Genomic DNA, 24,744 nt, shown 5'->3' with positions numbered 1-24,744 from the left:
TCAAAGGTTTAGCTCTTTCAATAAATAACAGGAAAAACCTGAATGCGGTTGGGAAACCTCTGACCATCATCATCTTGGAAAGATGATAGGCACTATTTGTTTTCAAGTTTACACCTTTAAAAGGTAAAGCATGCGTTTCATAAGCATGATAACATCTTAGTACAGTCTAATATATGGACAAGTATGTCCTGGATACGCAGTTTCACAGGGAATGAGTGGTACATACTGCTGTTGAAACCAATTATTTATTCTCAAATGCCTCTCTAATTTGTGTCACTACACTTACATGACCATTGAAAAAGAAAAAAAAAAAAAGAAGCTGTGAGAGACAGTGAGACAGAGATGATTGTCAGAATCTAATTTGCCTTCACATTTGAAATACGCTTATATTTTCATAAAGGGGATATGTCCATACTGCAAATTTACACAATTATGATTTAGCAGAAACAACCAAAATATTATAAAAACAGACCATAGAGTGGGCCAGCAACTAAGGTGTTTTAAAATAACTTTTTGTCCTGAATAGAATTTTTCTAAGTCCCACTTTTGGCTGTACAACTGTTTTGAAGAGAAATCCAGTTCTTGCTTCCTGTGTGGCTTTGTTTCTTAGTTCACATAGTAAAGCCAATAGACAATATTGAAGAAGGAAAAAACAACAGGGAAGAATATGCGCGACCATCTATCTATGGCATTTACATCAGTCAAGTCAGGGATGGTAATTTTCAGTTGAGATGCACGTCTCCGTAGCCTACTTTTCTTCTGTGCCACATGCCTCTCCAGGGCATTGCGACCAAAGCTGTGTCTGGGTAAGCCAGCTTTCCGGTACTGGATGCTTGAAGTGTCATAGGCCAGCATCGTGCTCCTAGGGTCCCCAAGCCCCATCACAGCCTCAGAGGCAGCCATCTCGTTTTTAATTTCAAGAGTGCTCAACAAAATGTTTTCATGTGGGTCCATCTGTAAGAAACAAGAAGGTAGATTTAACAAAGAAAGAAAGGAAGCCCAGTCAGTTGCAAACTGAAGCCATGCTGACAAGGGCTGGATCTAAAACTACTGATTCTTTGGATGTCAGCCTGTCTGAAAGGCATTAAGCAAAGCTGTAACTAATTATTGTTGTTTATCTATAAAACCAAGGAACAATAAGGCTGAAAATATATAATAGAATAGCTGGTGTCTCCCTATATACAATGTTCAGTGAGTAGAAACAATACTTGAAATGGTGTTTATTATCAGCTCCTGAATGTGGAATTCTGCTATTGGTTATGATATCTGGAGCTATTACTGTGCTTTTTGGGGATTTTGGAAGGAAATCAAATGGAAAAGGGTCTGTTTTTTTCTTCAAATGAAAGCTTCTGCTCTGACAAAAGCTTTATGTATTCACAAAGTCTCTCTGCATCAATATAAAGAACCCCTGAGAAATTCATGGGAGAATAGTCAGCCCCCATATTCCAAACAGGACTGCTGGTTGCTTGGGAAAGATGCTGACACAGTATAATCATACCTATGTGGAATCCCTATTTCCTAGTGCTAATGTGATGCAGAAGTGCAGCATGCATGCTCTGGAGACCAAAACACTGGAACATCGGAAGCCTACAATTTCAAGCAAGAAAAATATAGACTTATAATGTTCAGACAGTAATCACATCAAATGTACATTGAACAGCTGTTTCAATGGGTAGTTTTGATTACTATGAAATTTTAAGGCAGTTCAGAGAGAAAAAAGTGATGCAGAATTGTAAATAAAACTTAGAAAGTTAAGAGGACTTCAAAGAGGAACTAAATTCTATTTCTTCCTAAGCAGTCTGGAATTAGATCTAAAGTATGATTGGACAACTTCAGACTAATCTATTTAGTTATCCAGGAAATTCTAATTCTCCTCAGCTTCTCTTCTATGTATGTATTTTGAATTGTGCAATTATAAGAATCATAGAACCATAGAGCATAACAGAATACTTTTAAAAGCAATAATGGGCAATTACCAGCTAAATAACTACATGGACTTGATTTACATCAGTGCAGATACAGTCCACATCTAGTAAGAAATGGAACTGTTTAAGAACTCATTTAAGAATGATTCATCTACATTGTTTATCATGTATTCAATATATACAATTATTACTAAAAGTGAACAAATAGTGACATTTGTGGATTTCTAACCAATAACATGGCATTAATCTCTTCTGTAATATTTCACATGGCACAATGAGTTGAAATCATTAGCTTCTGTGGATCGATTGCACACCATTAAGGATTGGGAACACAGGTACTTACAAAAGTACATTGGACCTACTGAAACACTGCCATTTGAGTGATTACATCTGCTCAAGTGATGCATTAAGAACTGCAATCACTGAGATGCCAGATTTCACACTGCACACTTTTTCCTCAATCTGTGAGAGTTTGCACACTTCTAAATTTCTTCCTATTTTAGTTTTAGATTAAATGTAGTGATTCAATGTGAGACAGCCAACATTGCCTATTTTTGCTTGCTTCTAATTAAAACCATATCAAATCTTTGAAATCTCAAGCTTGCTAAGGAAATAAACTTTTTTGAGAAACAGTGTAAAAATTGAAAAGTTGGGCTGAAACTCAAGACAAACTCCTTTAAGGACTTTGCAGCACAATATTGAACATGGTGAGGAAATATTGCATTCTAGCCAGGAAGGTCATCGAATCAATTTTCATCTGCACTAAACAGGATTAAGGGAAAAAAAAAGTGTTATGTTACTGTAATACAAACAAATGGAAGCAAATGGAAAAGTTATCAAACAGATGTCTAAAACTTCTTGAGAGAGCTTGTGGCTGTTTATTTATTTTTGTAATGAGGGCAGTTATTTAGAAAATTCAGAAGAGATTTCTGGGGTAAATCAAAATTGGCTGCCATTTTTGTCCTAAGACCTCAGAAAAATAAGACTTCCAGTATCCTGAACTTAAGAATGTTTAAAAGAAAGTAGTTAAATTATCTTACAAAAGGGGTGCAAAGCCATTTGGAAACTACACTGTCCACAACTTCACATATTCTTAACAAGAGAAGAGAAATTTTAGTTCCCAGAAAACAAGGGGAAATTTGACATAACATCTATAGCAGTGCTTTTAACTCAAAGCCTAGAGCTTGGGTTATTTACACCTCAGTGTTGTGTACTTTAAGATAGAATGTTTGGAAAAACTTTGGCATCAATGAATTTGCTTGCATCTCAAACATTCATGGGCTGAATCTAGTGTAAAAATGTCATTCTTATGATCCATAGTATCAGAAATTTGAGTGCTCTTTACACACTCTTTCTGTGTACCACAAAAAAAGTTTAGTCTGACGGAGTTTGATATAGACGTGTTTTAGTGTACCGGTTCTATCATTCCTTCAGTTGACTTTTTGGTTTGATTCATTTGACATTGGATTTTATATTAAAATCAGTGAAGTAAGAAATGTACTGAATATGTGTTTCGAACAGAGAAAATTGCTGCAGCTATCTAGCAATTTTGGCAGCAGTTAGTAATAGTAGCGATGCTGGGCAGAAAGAACATTCAGCAATACTCTAAGACTATCTTCTAGGGCAAAGTGTCTTCTGCACATATCACATTAATATAAGACTTGGAACAAAGCATTTCTCAGTATTTCAATTATTTTTCATAAGAAATAATTCAAAATACAGCAAAAATTAGGGATGGGCGAACCATCAAATGTTAGAATATCCATGTAAACACCACAAACTTCAGGTGCTTCTCTAGCCCTAATCTGACGTTCCTGAACCTGGAGCAGTAGATTGATTACTTACAAGAATGGCATTTTTCATGGTATTTTGAATTCCCAATCAGTAGAACTCCCAGTTCCAATCCAGAAGTACAAGTGAGTGTGAAAATTAACGAAATGACAATACCACTAACAAGAAAAATTAACCTAAATTTTCAACCTCTGATAACAGGTTCCTTGTCAGATTAGAGAGCTGGGAGTGTTGTTTGCATCAAGCAAGTTCGCCCAACTCTAAATAAAACATGCTTTTGTGACTAACAGAAGCTTGAGCTAGAATGGTAATGGGTTACGTTTATTGTACACAGCACCGCCCATTCTAAAGGATCCCAAAGCGCTTTACAAGCATTAGAAAGAAGAACCACTTCAGTTTGCAGTGAAGCGCAATCACCTCTGAGGTAAAATGTTGGGACTGACAATGCAGAATAGTACACTATATTTTAGTTGAGGAAATGGATAATGCCATAGCCAATTGAAACTATGGGGTGGGTGAGTGGTGGTGGGGAATGTTAGATCAACAGAACAGTTACAAAAATCGATATTTGGCCAGATGCTTGGTGTTGAGATGACCACTCTATAAAAAAAAGTGCCATGGGATCTTTAATGACCATTAAGCGCTAAGGACCTGAATATTAAGTCTCTGAGGATAAAAAGATTAGAAAACAATGAAAGATACCTTTGTTGAATACATTTCTGGACAATGATATGTGCCAATTATTCTTCTGTCCTGTAAGTTAATAAAATCAAGACCAGTTTCCTTAGAGATAAGGCAGCTATTATCTTTCATTTAAAATTAAAAGCACTCTAGGGTATTAATAGGACAACTAATGAAAAGATACAGGGACCTCTAAGCCAACAATTATTATAAGTACATTCTGGCTTCAGAGGTGCTATTACTGCCTTGCCCTGCTACTCAAGGTAACATAACTTTGTGATGTAAATGTATTTTTTCCAACTGGTCACTGTGACCAAGGAAGATAGGATGATATGAAAATAATTGTTAAAATTATTCTGGGGGAAAAGTGTAAAAAGTGATTTCAAAAGGAGGTGGAAGAAGGTTAGAAAGATCTCCTGGTGCTGAAAGATTGTTCAACCATAGAACTGGATTCTTTATGGTGAACAGGAGAGTTCAAACTTAAAGGACAAATTCCCAAGGGCAAGGAAGAAAGGGAAGATGCAAAGATGAAGAAAAAGCAGGAGCAAGGGCTATGGAGATAAAAAGAAAAAAAGGTGAACGCAGAAGTGGAGAAAAAATGACCAAAGCTCAGTAGCCATGCAAGAGGATGTGTTTTTGTTTAAAAAATAAAAGTAAAAAAAAATAATAATCTCAAAGGTGGATGAAAAAATACATGATAAATGATATTCACTTATAGGTTCAGGCCAACCAGTGGAAAAGTTGATTCCAGAACCTTGGAAGTGGCCATGAACTTTTTTATGGCCTCAAAGGGAATACAGAGGAAAATGTAGAAATGTTACCATTATCTATTCTTCCTGCTATCTAGAAACTCCAAAATGATGGCTATCTCAAGGAATTCCTCTTATGCTAAAATATTAGCAACTATAAAATACAAATTGCAACTCACAATTATACGTGCAGACAGAGATATGTACATTAGGAATCATCCAAATATGACCAAATTTCTGAGACCATTAACATAGAGTAAACCAGCACCCGGGTGATAAAGTTGTGTTGATACGCCAAACAGTTTACCAGTAGGAGATAAATGTGTATTGATAAACAGAAGAGATATAACATTTACTCATTTGCTTTCTCATATTCTGTTCATCAGACTGCAGGACTAAAATTTCCAACTTGAAAAGCCTTGAGAAACAAAACTATCGTAAATTCGAAAGAAATATCCTTTTGTTGGTTAAAGCTGCCATTAATCAACAGAAAATTATAAGTTGAATTAGTGAAGGAGAACAGAAGTAGATAACCTATTACAAAAGTTAACACCGGAGATTAATGTTCAGTATTTATAGGTCCTGTGAACCAATATTCTTAAGAAATGAAAACCCAAATAAATACCCCTTTAGCAATGAAAGCCTAAGAGACAAGAAAACATTACAGGTCTAGATATATAATTTAATTTGAGAGAGATAAAAATCTTAGCATTATACATAGGATAATTTCCCACCTCTTTGAAGCAGAGCTCTTCTTTGAAAACCACTAGCATTCCATTCCTGACCAGTCTCAATAGCTCTGACGATATTAAGTACATATTAGGTAAATAAAATACAAAATGCACTTTATTTATAATAAGGATCTCTTCCGTAATCAATAACAATCACCTTATTGATTAGGAACCACTATTCTTTGGGAATTGCACTAACTAAACAAGATAACATGTGCAAAGTGTCACAGAATCATAGGTAGATAGATAGTCCTGAATAAGCTGTTGCCAGTTTCACTCTGGAAGAAAAAAGGAATCAATGATTTTCAAGAAGTACCTGCTTACAACTGTATAGAAAATTCACTGAAGTAATGCTGTCTGAACTAACAAAGCAGAAATGCCTAATAATTCAAAATATCTGTATATGAAACAATGCCCTTAAGAACATAATAAACACTACATTTCAATTGTCTATACAAGATGTAGAACTATTGCCATGACTGCAGTTGCTGTTTATAAAACCACACTAGCATGCATTCACTTAATTTATGTTATATACCTAAGATATGAGTCAGGTTGTAAAGCATGCAGTTAGAGGACAGTGAAATTAGGTTGACTCCTAATTTCAGGTTACTTTGGTTTCAGATTAAAAAAGTACAAATGAATTCTGCAAATTCAACTGCTTTTCTCAAACTTTAAGCCTAAAAAATTTAAGCAACAAATAAGGCCAACTATAATTTAGGAAAAAAAAAACAAAACAACAACACAAACAAAACCAAAAACCAAACACCTCAGTTAACATGTAAAATCTGGACACAGAGTTTTAATAATTCTCTAATGACTTATTAATTCAGTTTCTAAGCATTACTCCCTAACATATGTAATTTCTTGATCATTATCATTAGTAACACATCAGTAAATTAGTTGTAAGTACTGTAGAACTCTGGAGAAATGGTTGAAAACATATGCTTCCTTTTGGCATCCATCCATTCAAGATTCTATACTTGAGATATTCCAGAATAGATGCTCAAATAAAATGAAAGAATTATCTGTGACTTGGCACTTGAATCAAAATTGTGAAACTAAACTCATGCAAATTACTGCATGGACTGACACATTCTGAACCAAAATCCAGCAAGTCAAATAGGCAAAAGCAAAAGGAAGATAGGGAGAAATGGGAGAATATTTCGAGTCCTGTCCTGAACTCGAAGCTCACACTAAGATCTTGTAAGACATTGCAAAAGGTCTTTCCCCTAAAACAGTCATAATGAAATCTTGCTATTTGCAGGAAGAAACCAAACAGGTGATCACCTCAGTCAATATCAATAAAACAAAGGTAGCAGGGGCAGAAAAACAGCCACCTTCTCCACTACAATAAAATTTTCACCACTTGCCACCCTTGCGTGACAAAATTCACTGATCTCAAAATTCATGAGCACAACAGGGTAACATCTCCTAGCACACAGCATTTAGTACACTCATCATAAAGAGTTAATTTTTTTTTCTTCCCCCCCCCCCCCCCCCCCCTTTTTCTTAACAAAAGTGGCTGACTCGTGGCCATTCAATTAAACTTAGTCCAACTGCTCAGAACTGATCTGCTTTTGGAAATCATATGTCTCAGATAAAGTAGACAGACATTCATTCTAGTCTGCACCTATATAGCTTGCTTCTACTTCACTGTGTCTCATCTTATCTTACCATTTGCCCTTTTTATGAAGTTCTTATTTGCCCGCGATCTGAATTATTAATTATTATCATATTAATGGATAACAGATATATATATATCTTTTCCAATCAAGAATTCATTTAATGCAGGATTGCTGTTGGATGATAGATTTATAGATGTACTATAAAAGCAAAAGTAAACAAAAGATAGCTGCTTTATACAAATGGAATTCACACAAGCCATTCTTATGTTAATTAAACATGGCATTCAAAGGGATTGGCTGCAGAAAGCAACCCTCATGCAGTTGACTTGACCTTTATTCAGACATCATGTTGAATATCACTACAGACCATGGAAATGTATCACCTTCTGACTGCTTCTGCTAAGTACTGCAGGCTAAAACTGGGACTGCCTCAAATTTCACTCCTACCATACCTGCCCAGTTTCAACCACCCATAAAGAGGCTGTCTGAGCACTCTCCATGTTGCTGGTTGTTTCTATAGTCCATTCCCACTTTTATTACATGCCTTTCAATGAACTGGGTGAGAATAACCTCTGTGCCTGACTCAGGTGTCAGCCCTCATGCAGTCTTATATGTACTTTAAGTAAAAGGAAAACTCCTTGGAAGAGAAAGAAGAATACCTGCACTGAAATCTGGACAGTGGTAGGATTAGCTCCAGAGATACACTGAAGCAAGGATGCAAAATTTTGAACTGATATTTTCTGGGCTTCCTGTTGCCATGGCATTTTAACATCCTGCTCAGTTCAATAACTGAGTCAGTGCACATAGGTGTTTTAAAATACCTCTATCCTTTAAAAACAAACAAACATACAAAAACAACCAAAAAAACAAAGCTTTTGCTGTATTATCTTCTTACTCACATATGCCAGAAGCATCCCTACTTCTTTGAGTATAAGGTACAGTTCTATGTGATAAAGCCTGATCCTTTCAGGTATCTTGTCATAGCTATTCCTAACCATATGTGTGTTTACTTGATACCTTGGAGTTAGAAATGAATAAATATCACTGTAAACTGAGATCACTGGAGGGATTCCTGCACTAAATTAGATGGGAAATAAAAGCACTGGACAGCATGAACCAAGTCTAAGCTAATGAGCATTGCTTAAAAGGTCTATTACCTCAGGCTTACAACCATATTAGCACATCTTTACAACTTAGTCCAAAAACTGAGGAGAGTCTGCAGTGTACCAAAAGCTATCAAAAGTTGGCCACATATACCTATGGATTTACATTGACTGATGTATGATTTCCTTGGTCTTAAACTATGATAATGCAGTGGAGTCCTTTGAGAATGAAAATCCTGATAACAATCCAGCTATTCCGGCAAAACTTGGTCAGATTTTGTTGCTCAAAGAGATGCAGGGAAAACCTCAATTAGCAGCTGATGCAATTTGGAAGGGAAGAAAGTTGCCATGTTAAGTGCAGCTGAGGGGCAGCTAAGCTTTTACTTGTCCTGTTTTTGCTAGTTCTTTTAGCAATTGTGCTAATTCGGATATAAAAAACTGGGTCAGGAGAGCAATGAACAGCAAAAATACCTGTTTGCTTTAATACTCGAATCCCTAAGCCCCACATTCATTCTTACCATGCATTTCAGGTATATAGCCTGTACACATCTGTAGCATCTCTTCGCTAGGTTGAAAGCTTCAAAGTTTGAATTATTACTGCAATGTAAACACTGCTAAACCACATTCAATGATTTATGTATATTATGCAGCAGAACTCTTCTGTGAAGTGGCAAACTGAATTTTAATAAATATAACAAATTTTATATAAGAAATGTTAATTTCTATTAACCACTTAACTTTATTAAACATAAGTAACCTAACTATAAAGAAAAATGTAATTTAGAAATAATTGAAACAGCATGAATAACACAAATGAGAAAGATAGGACTTGAACTGGAAGGCAGGATGCAACAAATCATTACTTGATTACGCCTCTGTTAGGTTATCTATGTGGAGTAAAACAATCCAAGTCCTATATCTGTTTCTAGTAAACATTCTGGTATCCTGGATCTTTTTGGACACCAGTGTCCAAAAAAAGATTCATAAGGTGTTCTATACAGAGATGGAACTATAGCCTTTCTTTAAAAACAAGAGCCCTGATGAAGCAACTGATATCAATAGTTACAGCCAGTATGATCCCTCTGATGTCTGACATTCTTCCAGTGTCTGCTGCTTTGGAAGATGCTGGTATACAGCTGCTATTCCATCATAATAAACCCTTGTCAAATGTACAGCTGGCAAGACTGTATATGTGCTTCTTTACAGTGGAAGAGGACATAAATCAGCTTTGCATTCAGCCAAGTAGGTTTATTGTGGTTGTTTTTTGTGTTGTTTTTTTCTTTTTTCTTTAAAAAAGTAAAAATAAAAATAAAATGATAGTTTTGGTTTCTATTAAATTATTAGATAACCATAATGGAGGTTTTCTGATCCACCCAGAATAATGGGTACAGAGATATCACTGATATCGAAAAGCATTTTCACCTTACATTTTCATCTCCACAGAAGTTTATTATTAATGTATGTAGTAGCCTCGATTAAATGGGCTGGATGAGCAACAACAGACAACAAATCCAAGATATAACAGTAGTAGGTTTGGTAGGAATTTAGTAATGCAGAAAAATATACTTAGGAAATTCAGAGTTGATCAAACCAACAAATTAAGCAACACAAAGAAGAGAAGATGCATCCAACACATGAGCGTGATCACCAAAGCTATGTAAGCCACAATATCAAGATGGAAACAGATAAGCTAAAATTACTGGCAACAAAGGAGAAAAAAAACACACACACACACACACACACACAAAATAATGAAAAACACCTGGACTTGGATTCTTAAAGAAACTTAAAGGGAATCAATCATAACTGAAAGATTTTACTATGAAGCTTATCCATAATAGCAGAAATTAGATACATTAAAATAGCTGTCTCACACGCTGTACATTTAGATCTTGGCTAAACTATCATATCCTTGAAGACGAAAACAAGTTTCAAAAAGGAAAAACAAGAAGGGTTGTATCACAGTAATTTGTTTAACAGTTTAGCAGATGCAACCCTCACTATCAGCTCTGACACACTGCCATAAGATAAAAGAAGACACAGGTGTGTGTACAATCACCATCACGAATATATCCCGCTGAATGATATTTATGAAGACAGATTATAATTTGGCCCTATGCTTTTAAAAACATATCTGTTCAACATCTGGAACTACAACAGAGAATATACCAGATTAGTGCATTGCGCTTAAAGTAGACTTGGCATGAAATGTGCCTACAAAAGATCAAAAGAACGCCAACTACCGTTGACATTTCTACCAAAAATAGAAAAGTCCACAGGAAAAATAAAGGTGAATACCTCAATAAAATAAAATACTCATGGATTACACTACATATATTTTACACTAAACATATTATATGTATTACCCATCCTTCTATGCACAGATTTTGTACTATGCCCTTCAAAATAGAGCATATAAACAAATTGGAGACTATAATAATGACTTTTGAAGTAAGCATGGGCTTGTAAAAGAGGTGAGGAAATTGTGTGAATGCTATCAACAACAGAAAGATGCCTAATGTAACAAGAAAGCAGGTGTAAAATAATTTACCTCAAGCAACAGGTAGCTGTCCGTTTATAGAGAGAACAAATAGCCTTGACTAAAGCAAAAGATGATGGGAGTTAAAGGAATCAACTCCTGATTGTAGCTGGAGAAGTTTCAAGAGTGGAATGACCATATACAGAGCCATTTTTACTTGAAGTCATAGCAAAGAAAACTGAACATGTCCAAGATGATTTAATGAGTCTCTGATATCACATCTGCTGGTATTTGAGTCTGAGTTTTCCTTGATTTTATCTCCTTTGAATTTCTCCATTAGTTTATTACTTGAGTTTCAGAATGCAAGAGTAAATCTAGATATATATGCCTAATCACAGAACCATAGAACAGCTTGGGTTGGGAGGGACCTCAGTGTCACAAAAACAAAAAACCAAACAAAACTGCATAAAAACACACCTCAGCTAGGAGCTCTGTGACACACTGACACCTATAAAAATTGAATTTCCATGTACATTAGAGAAAAGGCCTAGTTAATACAGATCTACTTATAAAACTTCCTACTGGATTTTCTTAGTTAATAGTACTGATTGCTTAAAGGGAAACTGATCGTTTAAAATTGCATTTGAAAAATGAAATAATGATTATTTATAATATGAATGATTACTTATAAAATTAAGTAATAATGAAAGAAAAAGACTGTTTGAGGTTTAAAACAGTCTTCAAAAACATTGCAATGTTAAAATAAGAATGAATTATCTATGGTATCAGACCACCATAATTAATCTAATCATTATGCATTTGTCTTAATTCATTAAAACATTTATCCCAATTTAAAGGAAAATTATTGAACAGGTGACATCTCATACATGAAAATATAATCTTCTATGTTAAAAGACAATAAAAGTATACACATTATAAAAACTATCACTGTTTTACATGATCAGCACATTTTTTATACTTTCATCCTCTGTCCAGTGCAGAAATTCTGAGCAAATGAGAAATTCCATCACCAGAGCTGTATGAAACTTGTTTCCACTCACAAATAATCATTTCTTTATTTAGATTATTACTATTGATTCCAATTTTATTTATTCACCGTTGGAGTATAATGTTGAACAAACAGTGCAAAATCTTCCCATTAAAGAAGTAAAAAAGAAGAAAGAGAATTTAACTTTATTTAACTTTCTAATTTTGCATGTGTGTGAAAGTTTATACATTTCACACTGAGCGCATTTTAGCATTCAACCCAGATCTGCCACAGTGTGAAACTCCTCCAAAATTGCCACAGTGAAAAATGACAAGTGCTTTATGGTAAGTGCTTCATTTTCATTAAGCATAATGGACACGTTTTCTAAAAGTGTGCATCTTGGTGAATTTCTTTTCTGCCTCAACTCCCCCTCCCCAGGGGACCATTTTCAGATTCAGAATTAAGTACACAGCAAGTTGATACTTTATTTCTGAGCAGTTTCTCATTTAGTCAACAACATTCTGGGCCATTTTATTGTGAAAATATGCAAACTTTCCAAGTTTTAAACACTTCTGTAGAAAATGTTTCTTATCCGGGTCATTTGAAAGATTTAGTAAAGTAGGTTAAATTTAAGTTTTATTTCCCATGTTCCATACAGCTCTTACTACAATATTACCTATAGCCATCATTTTGGATTTGTTCCTTTGCAAACAGGTCAGAAATATTTAACTGTACACTGAGAAAACATCTGACAGGAAAGCTTATATGAGCACGTGCTTTAGAAAACAAGCTTTCAGTTCTCCAGGCTAGAGGGCAGCATTTATTGCTGAAGTGGCTAAGTACGTGACCCCAAAGAAAGCTAAGATCATAATAGCCCCACTTTGCTTTCTACCAGAAATCACATTTAAAAGCTTTGTCTGGCACACATGCAAGTCTACTTTAGCCATGGGGTAATGCTCAAACATATTTCTCTTTAAATTTACCTTATTGACATCCATTCGCAACTTCTCATTGTTGGCACTGGCAGCTTTTTCTGCTGCTTTCTTTTGACGCTGAGGTCCCCTGCCAAAGAAGATGTAGTTGACCAAAGCATACTCTAGCAAAGCCATGAAAACGAAGACAAAACATCCCATGAGATACATGTCAATGGCTTTCACATATGGAATTTTGGGAAGAGTCTCTCGAAGATGAGTGTTAATTGTTGTCATTGTGAGGACAGTTGTGATTCCTGAAAAAAAATAAAAAAATAGAAAAGAAGAAAAAATGTGAAGTCTGTTGACTGAACTTAAAATTTTCTAGCATAGTTCAGAATAATCAACAGCTACAGCTGGAAAGAATTCTAGATTTGTTTTTGTTTGCTTTTTTTCCTGGTAGAAAAACAAATAGAAAACTTTCATCTACCTAAGTCTTAAATCTTTTTTATAAAGTAAAGAAAATTACTAGTAGCAAACAGTAGTTGGACTGTACGAGTATGCTTTTAACCAGCTGAACCATAACCTACTGAAACAGCCTCAGTTACAAATTACCAGCCTAGAGTCAATGTATCTTGCTTTCCTCCAGCATTTCCAATGCTGTCTGTAGACTACAATTCTTATCATAAAATACTACACAAAAAGGCCTGGCAAAACTAAGACAACATTCCTTAATGTTAAAATGACAAATTATAGCAATTTACTTATCTGTATCAGAAGAAAATCAGAAAGAATTGATCCGATTTATACAAAATTTGGCAATAGATATTCATTGCCTATACAACCTGAGTAAAACTTTATTTAATTTACACCCAAAAGGAAAAGCAATTTATATTCTACAATACAAAGCTCTGAACTGCCATGAGCAAAAGCAAACCGAATGCATTCTCTAAACAGAAGAACAAGCAGTAAAACAATAACAGAGAACACAGACAATCAGGCTAATTCTGGTTACAATGATTATACAGCTAGCTAATTCAGACATGAAATCACTTTAATTTCTATTTAAATTGGGATGACTTAAACACTGATTCAAATAATACAAAGCTTGCAAGCCAGATCTAACAGATTTATTTTTCAAACCATGCACTATCCCCTATGCCAGAAGCAAGAAAAACCATTCAACTAATGCACACTACAAGAGGTGTAAAAATGCCTACCTAAAGCAACTCTCGCAGCTGAAGCATCGTAATTAATCCAGAAGGAAACCCAGGACAGAATAGTGATCAGAATAGAAGGCATGTAGGTCTGCAGAATGAAGTAACCAATGTTTCTCTTAAGTTTAAAGCTGAGAGACAGCCTTGGGTAGGCACCTAAAAGAGAATATTTGGTATGGCCATAATTTACTCATATAAAGCCTGAAAACATTTTTCTGTCATTTTGGTTTTATTGCTTCCTGCAGCAAAGACTACACAGAGAGCTAAAAGACCCTGAATAGTCAGCTGTACAGTCACTAGCAAGAATTGAGATTAACTAATCTTTTATGTGAAGGGTACAAGGAAGCTACTAGGTTCATTTCTGCTGGTAATCATAGCATTCAAAAATGAACAGCCAAAACACATTTCACAGCACCAAAACATAACAGTGTTCTTCACTGACAAGCTGCAGTACGCTTCCTTCAGTGTAACCTTTATTCTAACCTTCTCTCCAAGCATCACACTTCCTGTTTGTCGCCAACAGCAGAAAAACTGTGGTGTGCAAAGTGCTCTGCCCCCCACTGAAATGGGTTCCTGGAGATCATCATGTATTCAGGTCCCATGTTTGCTTGGCTTTTGAAGTATCCAGAATATACAGTGCCTCTGAAGATGATTTCTGTCTATATCTAAAATATGATTAGGTGTTTGTAACTACACATCTTGTGGGAGAATGATATGAAAGGTTTTACAGTAAAGACAAAATAATTTGCCTAACACATCCATGGAAGCATCTGGAAATAGTGAGAGAAGTTCCTAGAAACTGAGCTATTTCTGGTTGGGAGTTAAGGTGCTGATGTGTCTTGGTCAGTTTTCACAGAGACGCAGAAAATTTGACTGAGTCTTAACATAACAGTCTGCTGTATTCTTTTCAAAGTTTAAAGAAAAACACATTGTGAAGCTGTAATAAAATCTGCCTGTTTTAAAATTTAGTCTCTGCTCTGATTTACTTCTGTTTCTAAAATTTTCAGATCCTGAAATGCACATTGAGAATTAGACCATTTTTAGTCTTCCCAGTTAATTCCCCTTTTAGCTTCCCATCCACAAACCTGTAGAGAAAACAACATTCTTGGTGATAAGCTTGTAGTCTACAATGGAGAACTGTGGCAGTTCAATCTTTGTGACTCCCGTGACTGCATTATCACCGCCACGCCAGTAAAATTCAATGTCGTCTGTTGTATAGCCATCTATAAAACAGAAGCAAAGTGTTAAAATACATATCAAGTCTCATGTCATGGAGAACAGTCTGGAGAATTCATTCAGAAAATGTCAAATATATTCCTGAAACTAAAATATTCGTGATAGTTCAGATACATATGCACAAATAGGCACAGGTAATTTTAAGTTCCATTTGGTTGTGGTTGAACCCAGCAGGCAGCTAAGCACCACACAGCTGTTTGCTCACTCTCTTCAAAATAGGACTCATAGGTTGAGATAAAAGCTATTTACTAAGACAGAAGAGGAAAACAGAAGCAAAAATGTGATGATAACTCTCTATCTCTCTCTCTCTATATATGTACACCTGTAATGCAAACGCTCATCACCTGCTAAGTGGTGCCCAGCCAATCCCCAAACAGTGGCCAAGAGAGAAACTCAGTGTAAAGTAGGTCGGTCATGATACTTGCTTTGTACACAGTGTAGTTTACAACTTCACTGGTTGTATTTCAATGGCTTTTTAAACTGGAAGAGGGCAGATTTAGATTAGATATTAGAAAGGAAGTCATTACTGTGATGATGGTGACCATTTACTGAATTTGGAAGTATTCATCAGGAAAACATTTTGAAGCAATTTAATTGTTAAGCTTTACAACTAATAAATCAATCTTTTCCTTTCTGACAAGATAAAAGTGATAAAATGAGTTACATCAAGGAAAAAAACCTGTTGTGTTCATAAATAGCCTCAGTGGTCCTTTATTCTTCATTTTGGAACATCTATCCATAAACCTATTCTGCCCAACTGCCTACATACAGTTTGGTCCTAAATCATGTAATCATACCAGGGGTGATGCAGGAAAAAACTCCAGGACTGAATTTCCAACATGTAGCCAAAACTCCCAGCTCTCTTCCAATAAGGATGAGAGATGTGGTTATGGTGCTCTCTGTATTCACACAGCATTAGTACTAGGTAAATATTGACAATTCCTTCTTGAGGAGAGCTGAACTCCTTTGAAAATTCTCGCAAAAATAATCAGGCTGATGATTCCAATCTATATGTCTCAGCACTGCTGTGGGAAATATGCGCAGAACTTCCTGCTGCTTAATTTTACACTGAGGAAAATGTTAAGCTGAGGCTCTGATGATGAATGACAAGACTGGCTAGTGAGCGGCAGTAAGCATAGTTTTAGGAAGTCTCTTCAAGCTTTCATTAAAATACCTCTCTGTCCTTCCAAGACGGATACGTTACCTCTTTCATTTCATAACATGGGGAAGAAAAGAATAATATAGTCATCTTCAAATGACTGCTATTGTGAACTGCTAAAGTACTCAAAGATAATTGGATGTGAGTCTAGTATCTGCAAAACATCTGCCAGAAAAGAGAAAGGGCCTATTCATGTCTCTAGCGGATGTTTTACAGGTATTAAGGTCCAATTATCTCTGGTTGTAATAAACCCCATCTGCAGGTATTTGGAACTCAAAACACCTCTACTTACAAGTTAAAATTATTTAAGGACCAATCAATTTTAAAAAGTAATAGTCGAGGAAAAATGATCTATGCCCTTGACAAAAAAAGCAGAATAAATGAATTTAATATTTCTAAATTGTCAGATAACATCAGTAATGAAGGAATTAAAGCATACTAAAAACAAAGTTCTGCAAGTCATTTTTTGCAAGAGTGTGATTTTAGCAAAAAGCACTGCCTGTTTGAATTTGATTGCAGAAGAGTTGTTGTTTTACCATATATTAAATTGTAGATAGCACTGCTACCAGGACAGAGAAACTGATTGATTGCTTTTTCCTAAATCACTTATATATCATCAGCAGCACAATTTACTTCACATTCAGAAAGTTCAATTTCTCATTTCTGTCATGCATCACACATCAGCAGCCAACCAAATCAATACATTGCCCTGGAAATATGGCACCGATCCTGCGAGAAGCAAAGCATTCTCAACTCCCATTAACACAGACAGGGTGTTTATCATTGCCTGTACTTCAGTGCTTTATCATCCATCATTCCTGGTAGGAGGAAAACAAACAACTGGAAGAACACAGAATAAAATCTTTTTCATACAGAAACTACAACACACCTATTTTCTCAGTCACCTTATGAGAAATCCAAATTCAGGAATTTTTTAAATACAGACAAACCTAAAATGGGGGCTGTAAAATTACTAGCTGAATATGAGATTATTTAGAAGAAGAAGCAGCCAACTTTTCTGAAAAAAATCTCAGAATTGATCAGTTGGATTCATTGCCTCACGGTGCTTTTGTTTGTACATAGCACAGCAGTACTGTATTTTAGATTTGATATAAAGATACACAACCATATTTACAAGCAGTATGCAATCCACGTAGGGATTCAAGTGGTCCAGATATCAGTTTAATGCTGTATATAAAGACTAGTGATATTTGTTGATTTTAGGTTAAAAAAAAATAATAAAAAAAAATAGTAGTAAACATGCAGAACAGTTTTAACACATCCAGAATGTACACAAGATTCTGAGGCCATGAATTCATCTCATTCTGTTCTTAACCATCAGCAAATTGTCTGAGCACATACAGAACAGCAATGGGGAACAGCTTATTCTTTCAGAATAGGTCCAAGCTATGGAAAACCATTTCAGCATTAATAGTGAGACAAAAGGATCCTGTTGGAAACTGTCCTAATCCTAACTCTGCCTGTCCTTCTCTCAGCCATTCTGGGCATTGTCAGCATTCAAAGACAACGAAGAACAACTCGGGTCAGTCCTGTGAGATTTCTGCCCAGCAGGTCTGGAAGCTCAACAAAAGCTGGCACTGCACAATCCTTCTGATCACCTAAGGTGTTTGCCTTTTGGTCAACAACAGAAAACATGTTAAAACTCAGCTTGCAGCAGGACCTGAAAATAAATATTATTATAAAGGAACCATTTACAAGAACATCACATACACTGTGGAGGATAATACAACCGCATTATAATTATCTTTATTATAATTGCCTTTAAAACACACAAAAATCTATGGTCTAATGGGGAGGGAGAAAGGGAGGGTATCTCTGCTGTCAACCTTCCCTAGCCTCTCATAACATTACTTCTCAAAGTAAAATGAAACAGCTGTTGGATGACATTATCTGTACCTGACTAAATGTTATGATTAAAAATTAAAAAAAAATATATATTCTGAGTTGACAGTCTTAGGACATAGAAACCTATTTAAAAGCACTCTGAACTGCTTAATTGAGAGACTTGACATCCACAGACCCTGCAGCATGAGTTGTATGCTGTATAGAAAGGTTAAATAGATGGTTAATCCTATTTGTATAATGGATCAATGGAAGACATTTAATATCAATGTACATGTACTTTATTTATTTTTAAACCATGAATCACCAAATTATTTTTGAAGCAATTTCTTTAGCAGCTTTTCCTTTGCACAGAGCAAACAGCTAAGATTTCATTGCAAAATTCTAACTCACATGCAAAACATATTCTGAAACCCTGAAACTCTTCGGAGCACTCATACTTGCTTCACTGCACTACTTCATTCTTCACTATCCACTGGTTCATTCAAAAACACAGTCAGAAAGAATAAGAAGTATTTCTTTGAGTTTGTAGAGCTCTTCAGAGCTGAGGGGAATACAAGTCACTGCACATTGAAGTCAATAGGGTGATATGAAGAGAAGGTAAGGCAGATTTTATGTATAGCTGAACATATCTGGCATTGGAACAACTGGAAAAAGCACACAATTCTTCTTTCTCCTTTTTCTGACCTGCCTTCCCCCCATTCTGTCTTTCTGTATAAAAAATTAACATTCTTTTTACATTTCACTTCAAAGAGTTTTTCCCCTGAGCCTCTGAGGATTTGGATACAAAGACGACGCACCATTTTCCGACTGCACTGAAATACAATTGATTTTTCAATTAAACTGGTAACATTCTCAAAGAAAAAAAATTAAATAAACATAAAAAAGGAAAAGAAAAGATTATCTTCAAGGTATACAAATGGTTTGTTACTAGATAAAGTGGACTGGGGAAAAGAAAGAAGCTCAGAGGGAAAAGTGACCAACAGAGGACTGCAAACTGCCATTAAAAACAGGTCTTCTGTTGGACAAGCGATATTATACAATTGATTCTCACAGAGTTGTCTTTTTATGGCATCATCAGAATCAGGGATCATTTAATGTAAGCACTTCTGGCCTGATTCTTGCCCATAGCTTGCCCTGCAACCTTACAGAATAGGTGTCCTGGTACAACACAGACCTCCTTGCTTTTTTTTGGGTTATTTTTGTGGTGTTTTTTTTTTTTTTTTTGTTGTTGTTGTTGTTTGTTTGGTTTTGTTTTTGTTTTTTGCTTCCCAATGAATTCATGGAAATTGTTTGTGCTTTAGGGCATTTGCTGCAAAGTGCTTTTGAAAGTAAACTTCTACTTTGAAAATATTTTTAGGAAAATAAATGTATCAGAAGAAAGAAATAAGACAGAACAATATCACTCAAAAAGCTTATAGCACCTAGAAAGTAGCAATTTCTTGTAATCCTTCTTCCAAAAGCTAATTTACTTCCACTAGTACGAAAAATCAGAGGCACTGGTTTCAACACCATGGAAATCCTCGAATCTAAGTGTTCCTCAAGCGACAGAGATGAGTATTTGCAGCACAGTCATGCACTGTGATATGAAGTTAACCACGGCTAATAAGGCCAAACCAGGTGCCACACTGTCAGAATTGTCTTGCTTCTCAGACTCCATCAACAACTGAACACACCACTGCCTAGCAGCTATACCTACAAAGCTATTGTTTTATAATTTGGTCCTATCTTACTTAAATTTCTAAAGTTTAAGGGGTCTCCATCACTATTCAAATTACCTCTAGCTTCTAATTTTTAAGAACCAATGTAACATAACTGCACGCATGCATTGTACTTAAGAAATATCCCAGCCCAGTTCTGAGTTCTTCTAAGCCATTTATTTTTTTTAGCAGAAGACCAAATTTTCACATCTTACGAAGATGTTGATGATATGTCAGTTTTTGCATTGATTAACTCTGCATTGTCACTGAAGGGGATGTAAGCATGGCATGGGTGACATTAAGAAAATGTTATTTGAACAAAACATGGTAGTGACTTCTGGTGATAGAGAGAAGAAAAATGAATTAGTCATATATTACAATTCTGCAGTTAAGTTTCAGACGAACTTGTTCCCTATTGAACATATTGCATCAAAAAATGAGTTCCCAAACATATAATTAACTGCATTAAATACCTTATATGTTAAAGGAAACAAACAAACAAAAACAAAGAAGAAAATACCACACTTGTTTTTTACTTTTGGCTACATTAAGCGCTGTTTTCATTAGTCTGTAATAAAAGGTTGACTTGCAGAACACTAAAAATCTCAATATTAAGAAGCCTAAAATAATGGTTTATTTTCTTGGAGCTCCACTTGATTATCAGCTATGTGGAAGAAGTAAGAAACAGACGTCCACTTTTCATTAGATTAGATTTTCAATGACACAATAGGAAATTGCAACTTGTAACTATATGGATATGTATCATTGCTGAGGAAAGCAACATTTGGGCAGAAGTAACAAATTGCTATTTAAATATGAACTGCAGCTGTTCTAAATTTGATGAAAATGAATACATCAATTCTTAAGCGATCTATTTCAGCTCTATTAAATCATGAGATGAACAGAACTTGTGAGAAAATACCCATTTTCAAAAGACAAGTGCAATCAGATTCAAGCAGACAATAGGCTTTTTTTTTCCTTCAGCGTGAAAATGTCACGCGGGGAAAACAAATACCTACATTTTCACCTTCTATTGATGCCATCATTATAACCTGTATTCATCCTCTTTTTTTGTGCTTACTATTACTTTTTTATTTCATTTAACTCCATTGGCTTCAAACGTATGCAGTAGGAATTCCTACCTCAATAAAGTTCTCTGTCTCCTAAAAGCTTTATCAAGGATAATAAAATCTACTCTTGCTGCAGAGAACTGCTCATACAGTATCCTGCAAATTAAGTTTATTAGAACGTTAATTACAGACTCTGATCTTGTTAGAATTGCATCAATACTCCCTCAAAACTGCAACAGACCTGTAACATTGCTGCATGACCTTCATACAGCCAGGTGGTACAGGAAACCACATGGCTGTGTTCTCAAAATATTTCAGTGGGAGTTGCGTGCCTCAAGGCTCAGAGGACTTTTCTGCAGGAAACTCTGTTGTGACACCTATATCAGAAAAGACAGAAAAGGTTGGTTGGCAGTACCCCAGCTACTTTCCTAGGATACCGAAAGAGGTGAGAATAAATGCTTCTGACATCCCAAGCCTCCAGGTTTTAGAAACAGCACACAAAGAGAAGTTATTTGGCTGGTAACTAGATGCTAATATTTGTGGATAGTCAAGCACAAGGTAGCAGGAAGTGTCTTTATAGAGTTAGGACAAAGCCAAAAAAGGAGAAAAATCATCTTCAACTCTGCATTCAAGTAGTGCAGAAACTGTAAGGCTGCAAAGCCCCAAATTCTCTGTATAGGAGATGGCTACAGCAAAATCCACAACAACGTCCCTTCACTTTTTCTTCTTCTTGTACAGTAGAAGAGTTCACTTCCTCTAGTCTAAACTAAAACTATGTGAAATCCTAGTATAATGTCCTGCTTTATTTTGTATCTCGTGTCCTTCCCTGTGCTTTGCTGTGAGGTTCACAGCTACTACATCAAGAAGACTTCATTGCTGAATTTCACATTTCAGAAGTTAAAACAAAAAAGTCTATAGCTTAGCATTCACTTTTCTTTTAAGTACCAACTCCAGGCGTAGCTTCAGGCTATGCTTATTTTGTGAAGCAGATGCAACAGAAAATATAATGCCAAACCTTAAAGGAGTTTCTCTCTGCAAGTAGGTTTTAACACGCACTCTTGACTTTTATTCTGTTTTCCACTAGACCTAGTATTGCAACTGTGTCAATATGCAAATACATATTACATAAGGTTGCCTCTTGGGCTGGAAAAGCAGAATATCTGCATGAAAATGTTCATTAAAAAGAATCCAGTACAATATTTTAACATACATAAAAGGAAATCAGCCTCAAATACAAAAGTGAAAGGACCACATCTTTATGCTGGGAGGCCCATATGGACTGCACCTCTCTTGTGCCTCTGAAATAAATATCCTTCTTCAAAAAAGCTGAAGTCATTTACTAAGAGCAAAAAACATGAATAATACAATAACATATAATACACAGTGCAGCAATGGAAAGTGCTGGTTTAGTACTTTCTAATCACTACTTCTTCCTAAACTCACAACTGCACAACTTCATTCTTGAAGGACTTATGACTCAAATTCTGTCCCAAAATATCGAGCACTGTGACTATGTATTCACATGTGATTCTACAGCATTCCATACCTGTACTTTGGAAAGTGTTATCCTATCTGAATACTGTTCTTACGTGTAGGCAATGTATTGCTCCTGCACATAAGGAAGAGGCTGCACATATGGTGAGCCCTGTTACTACATGAAAATTGTCTTCACTGTAGCATTCTGTGCCTGCATGAGGCTGTCACAGTTAGCACAGTGCATATTAGCACTGCAAGTATCTAACAGCCACCATGTCAATATGCTTATTAAGCCAGTGTCATACCTGTGGTACTCTCAGCTTTATACAACATTTGAATTACTGTTGCAATCCACTGTAAGTACATATATGCTGTAGTATTTATTAGGATAGATTTTATTACAAGTGTTGTATGAAATAACTATTTGTCCAAAGCTTAGACTGAAAGACCTATTACGTAGCAAAGTATAAATGAGAATATGCAACACGTGTCTTTGAAAGGCACTGAGAGGAAGATACTGATCTCATTATGGTTTTATCATGTCATTTTGTCACTAGTTAGAAGAGGGAACACTGAAGAGCTGAGCCGCCCCAAGTGGCTTTAAACAGCCATGTTAACTCGAAACATCTCATGGAACTGTAATTAGGCAAATGTAATTAGGCTGCACAATGTTTTTGTGGAAACAAAGTCTGTCATTACACCCAGCTAGAGTGTAAAATGCTAAAATGGCTATGAAACTTCACTGCTTTCACAGCACCAAGCATTCATAGAAAAAAAAAAAAAACACAGACTAAAACTGCTTCTTGCTTTACAAAGCACTATGTATTACTGAAACTAAAAGGGTATGCTGAGTGCTCTACCTGACTGCCCAAGTGGAAGAAATGTAGTTATCCTTCCTTAAGGAAACCAAAAATTAAGGTCTGCAAACTCATCACAGCAGACCCATGGAAGAACTGTCAGGAAAGACGCATATAGAAATGACATATCGAGAAGTGAAAAAAAAAAACAAACCACCTCTTACTGCATTCTGTTAAAACAGGCTAGACTATTCATCTTGAGGGCACCATGGGTCCATTAACAGCCATAGGTTTTATAATAACAAGTGCCACAAACATAAATGCATGTGGAACATTAGGAAGCGGGTTTCCCCCTCTTTGTTCTTCACATACAACACAAAAGGCAAAGCACCCACATTTCTTTGGTCACAAGCATAGCAACTACCAGCAGCCCAGCAGCAGAAAGGCAAAGCTCAGAGCAGCTTCCTGAGAGGATGCACCATCAGGCTCTATGCTACACGCTCACTTCTGCCCCTCCTCAGACACACGCCAATTCCTCCTGCAGCCTTACTGTATGTACAGTGAGAGATCACTAATAAAAACTTTTCAGCATCAGAAACATCACTAGAGAATGGAGCACTATCTGTGGAACATAGAAGAGATAGGGGGAAAAGGCCTAATAATATTCAGTGCTAAGTGGAGGGCAATTTAACCACAAATTTCCTTGCAAAGTTTATTAATTCATTTACTTTTAATGAAATCATATACATAGGAAGCAGTGTAGCTACATTAGAATAAATAAAATGAAAATCTATGGTGCACTGATCAAACTGCGTTCCTATTCACTGAACCAAATTATTCTTGACCCTAATCATTACAGCTATTTGATGCCTCATTAAATAAGGAAAATGGCACTACATTGTCATCATTTTCTGTTCGATCATCAGAACACTTGGAATAAGGTCAATAGTTGAAGACTTGGAATTAGCATAATGCCAACATTTAAAATGCCTACTGGCAAACCAGCAAGTAATCCACTGGAAAAAGTTGAATGGGGGGGGAAAGAAAAAGGAAATGAAGTGTTGTTGGTTATTTTTTTTTTCCTGAAAGTATTCATGAAAAAACATGCAGAAATTGTTGTTAAATATCAGATTTTGAAATATTTTTTTAAATCTCTGTAGCACCAGAGTAGGAATACTTTGTCTAATGCATATTTTGGTATATAAACAAGCACCTAGGTGCAGACATTCTATATATAACC

General features: G+C 35.8%; 1 protein-coding gene across 6 annotated transcripts in view; it reads right to left on the bottom strand.

The window, feature by feature from the left end:
• Positions 1–226: 226 nt before the first annotated feature.
• The window catches only part of GABRB2 (gamma-aminobutyric acid type A receptor subunit beta2), a 116,487-nt gene continuing 91,969 nt past the window's right edge, over positions 227–24,744 (bottom strand). For 5 of the 6 annotated variants that reach the window (XM_072348660.1, XM_072348662.1, XM_072348659.1 and 2 more), the window contains 5 exons: positions 15,289–15,426; positions 14,207–14,359; positions 13,059–13,303; positions 4,419–4,469; positions 227–954 (listed from right to left, as the gene is read on the bottom strand). In XM_072348660.1, the coding sequence (XP_072204761.1) occupies positions 607–954; positions 4,419–4,469; positions 13,059–13,303; positions 14,207–14,359; positions 15,289–15,426 (935 nt within the window). In that variant the 3' untranslated portion in view covers positions 227–606. The remainder of the gene's footprint in view (positions 955–4,418; positions 4,470–13,058; positions 13,304–14,206; positions 14,360–15,288; positions 15,427–24,744) is intronic. The other variant, XM_072348663.1, reaches the window with a different exon arrangement.

The sequence above is a fragment of the Excalfactoria chinensis genome, chromosome 13 (genome assembly GCF_039878825.1).
Source record: "Excalfactoria chinensis isolate bCotChi1 chromosome 13, bCotChi1.hap2, whole genome shotgun sequence".
NCBI lineage: Eukaryota > Metazoa > Chordata > Aves > Galliformes > Phasianidae > Excalfactoria > Excalfactoria chinensis.
This window is presented reverse-complemented; position numbering and strand designations above follow the sequence as displayed.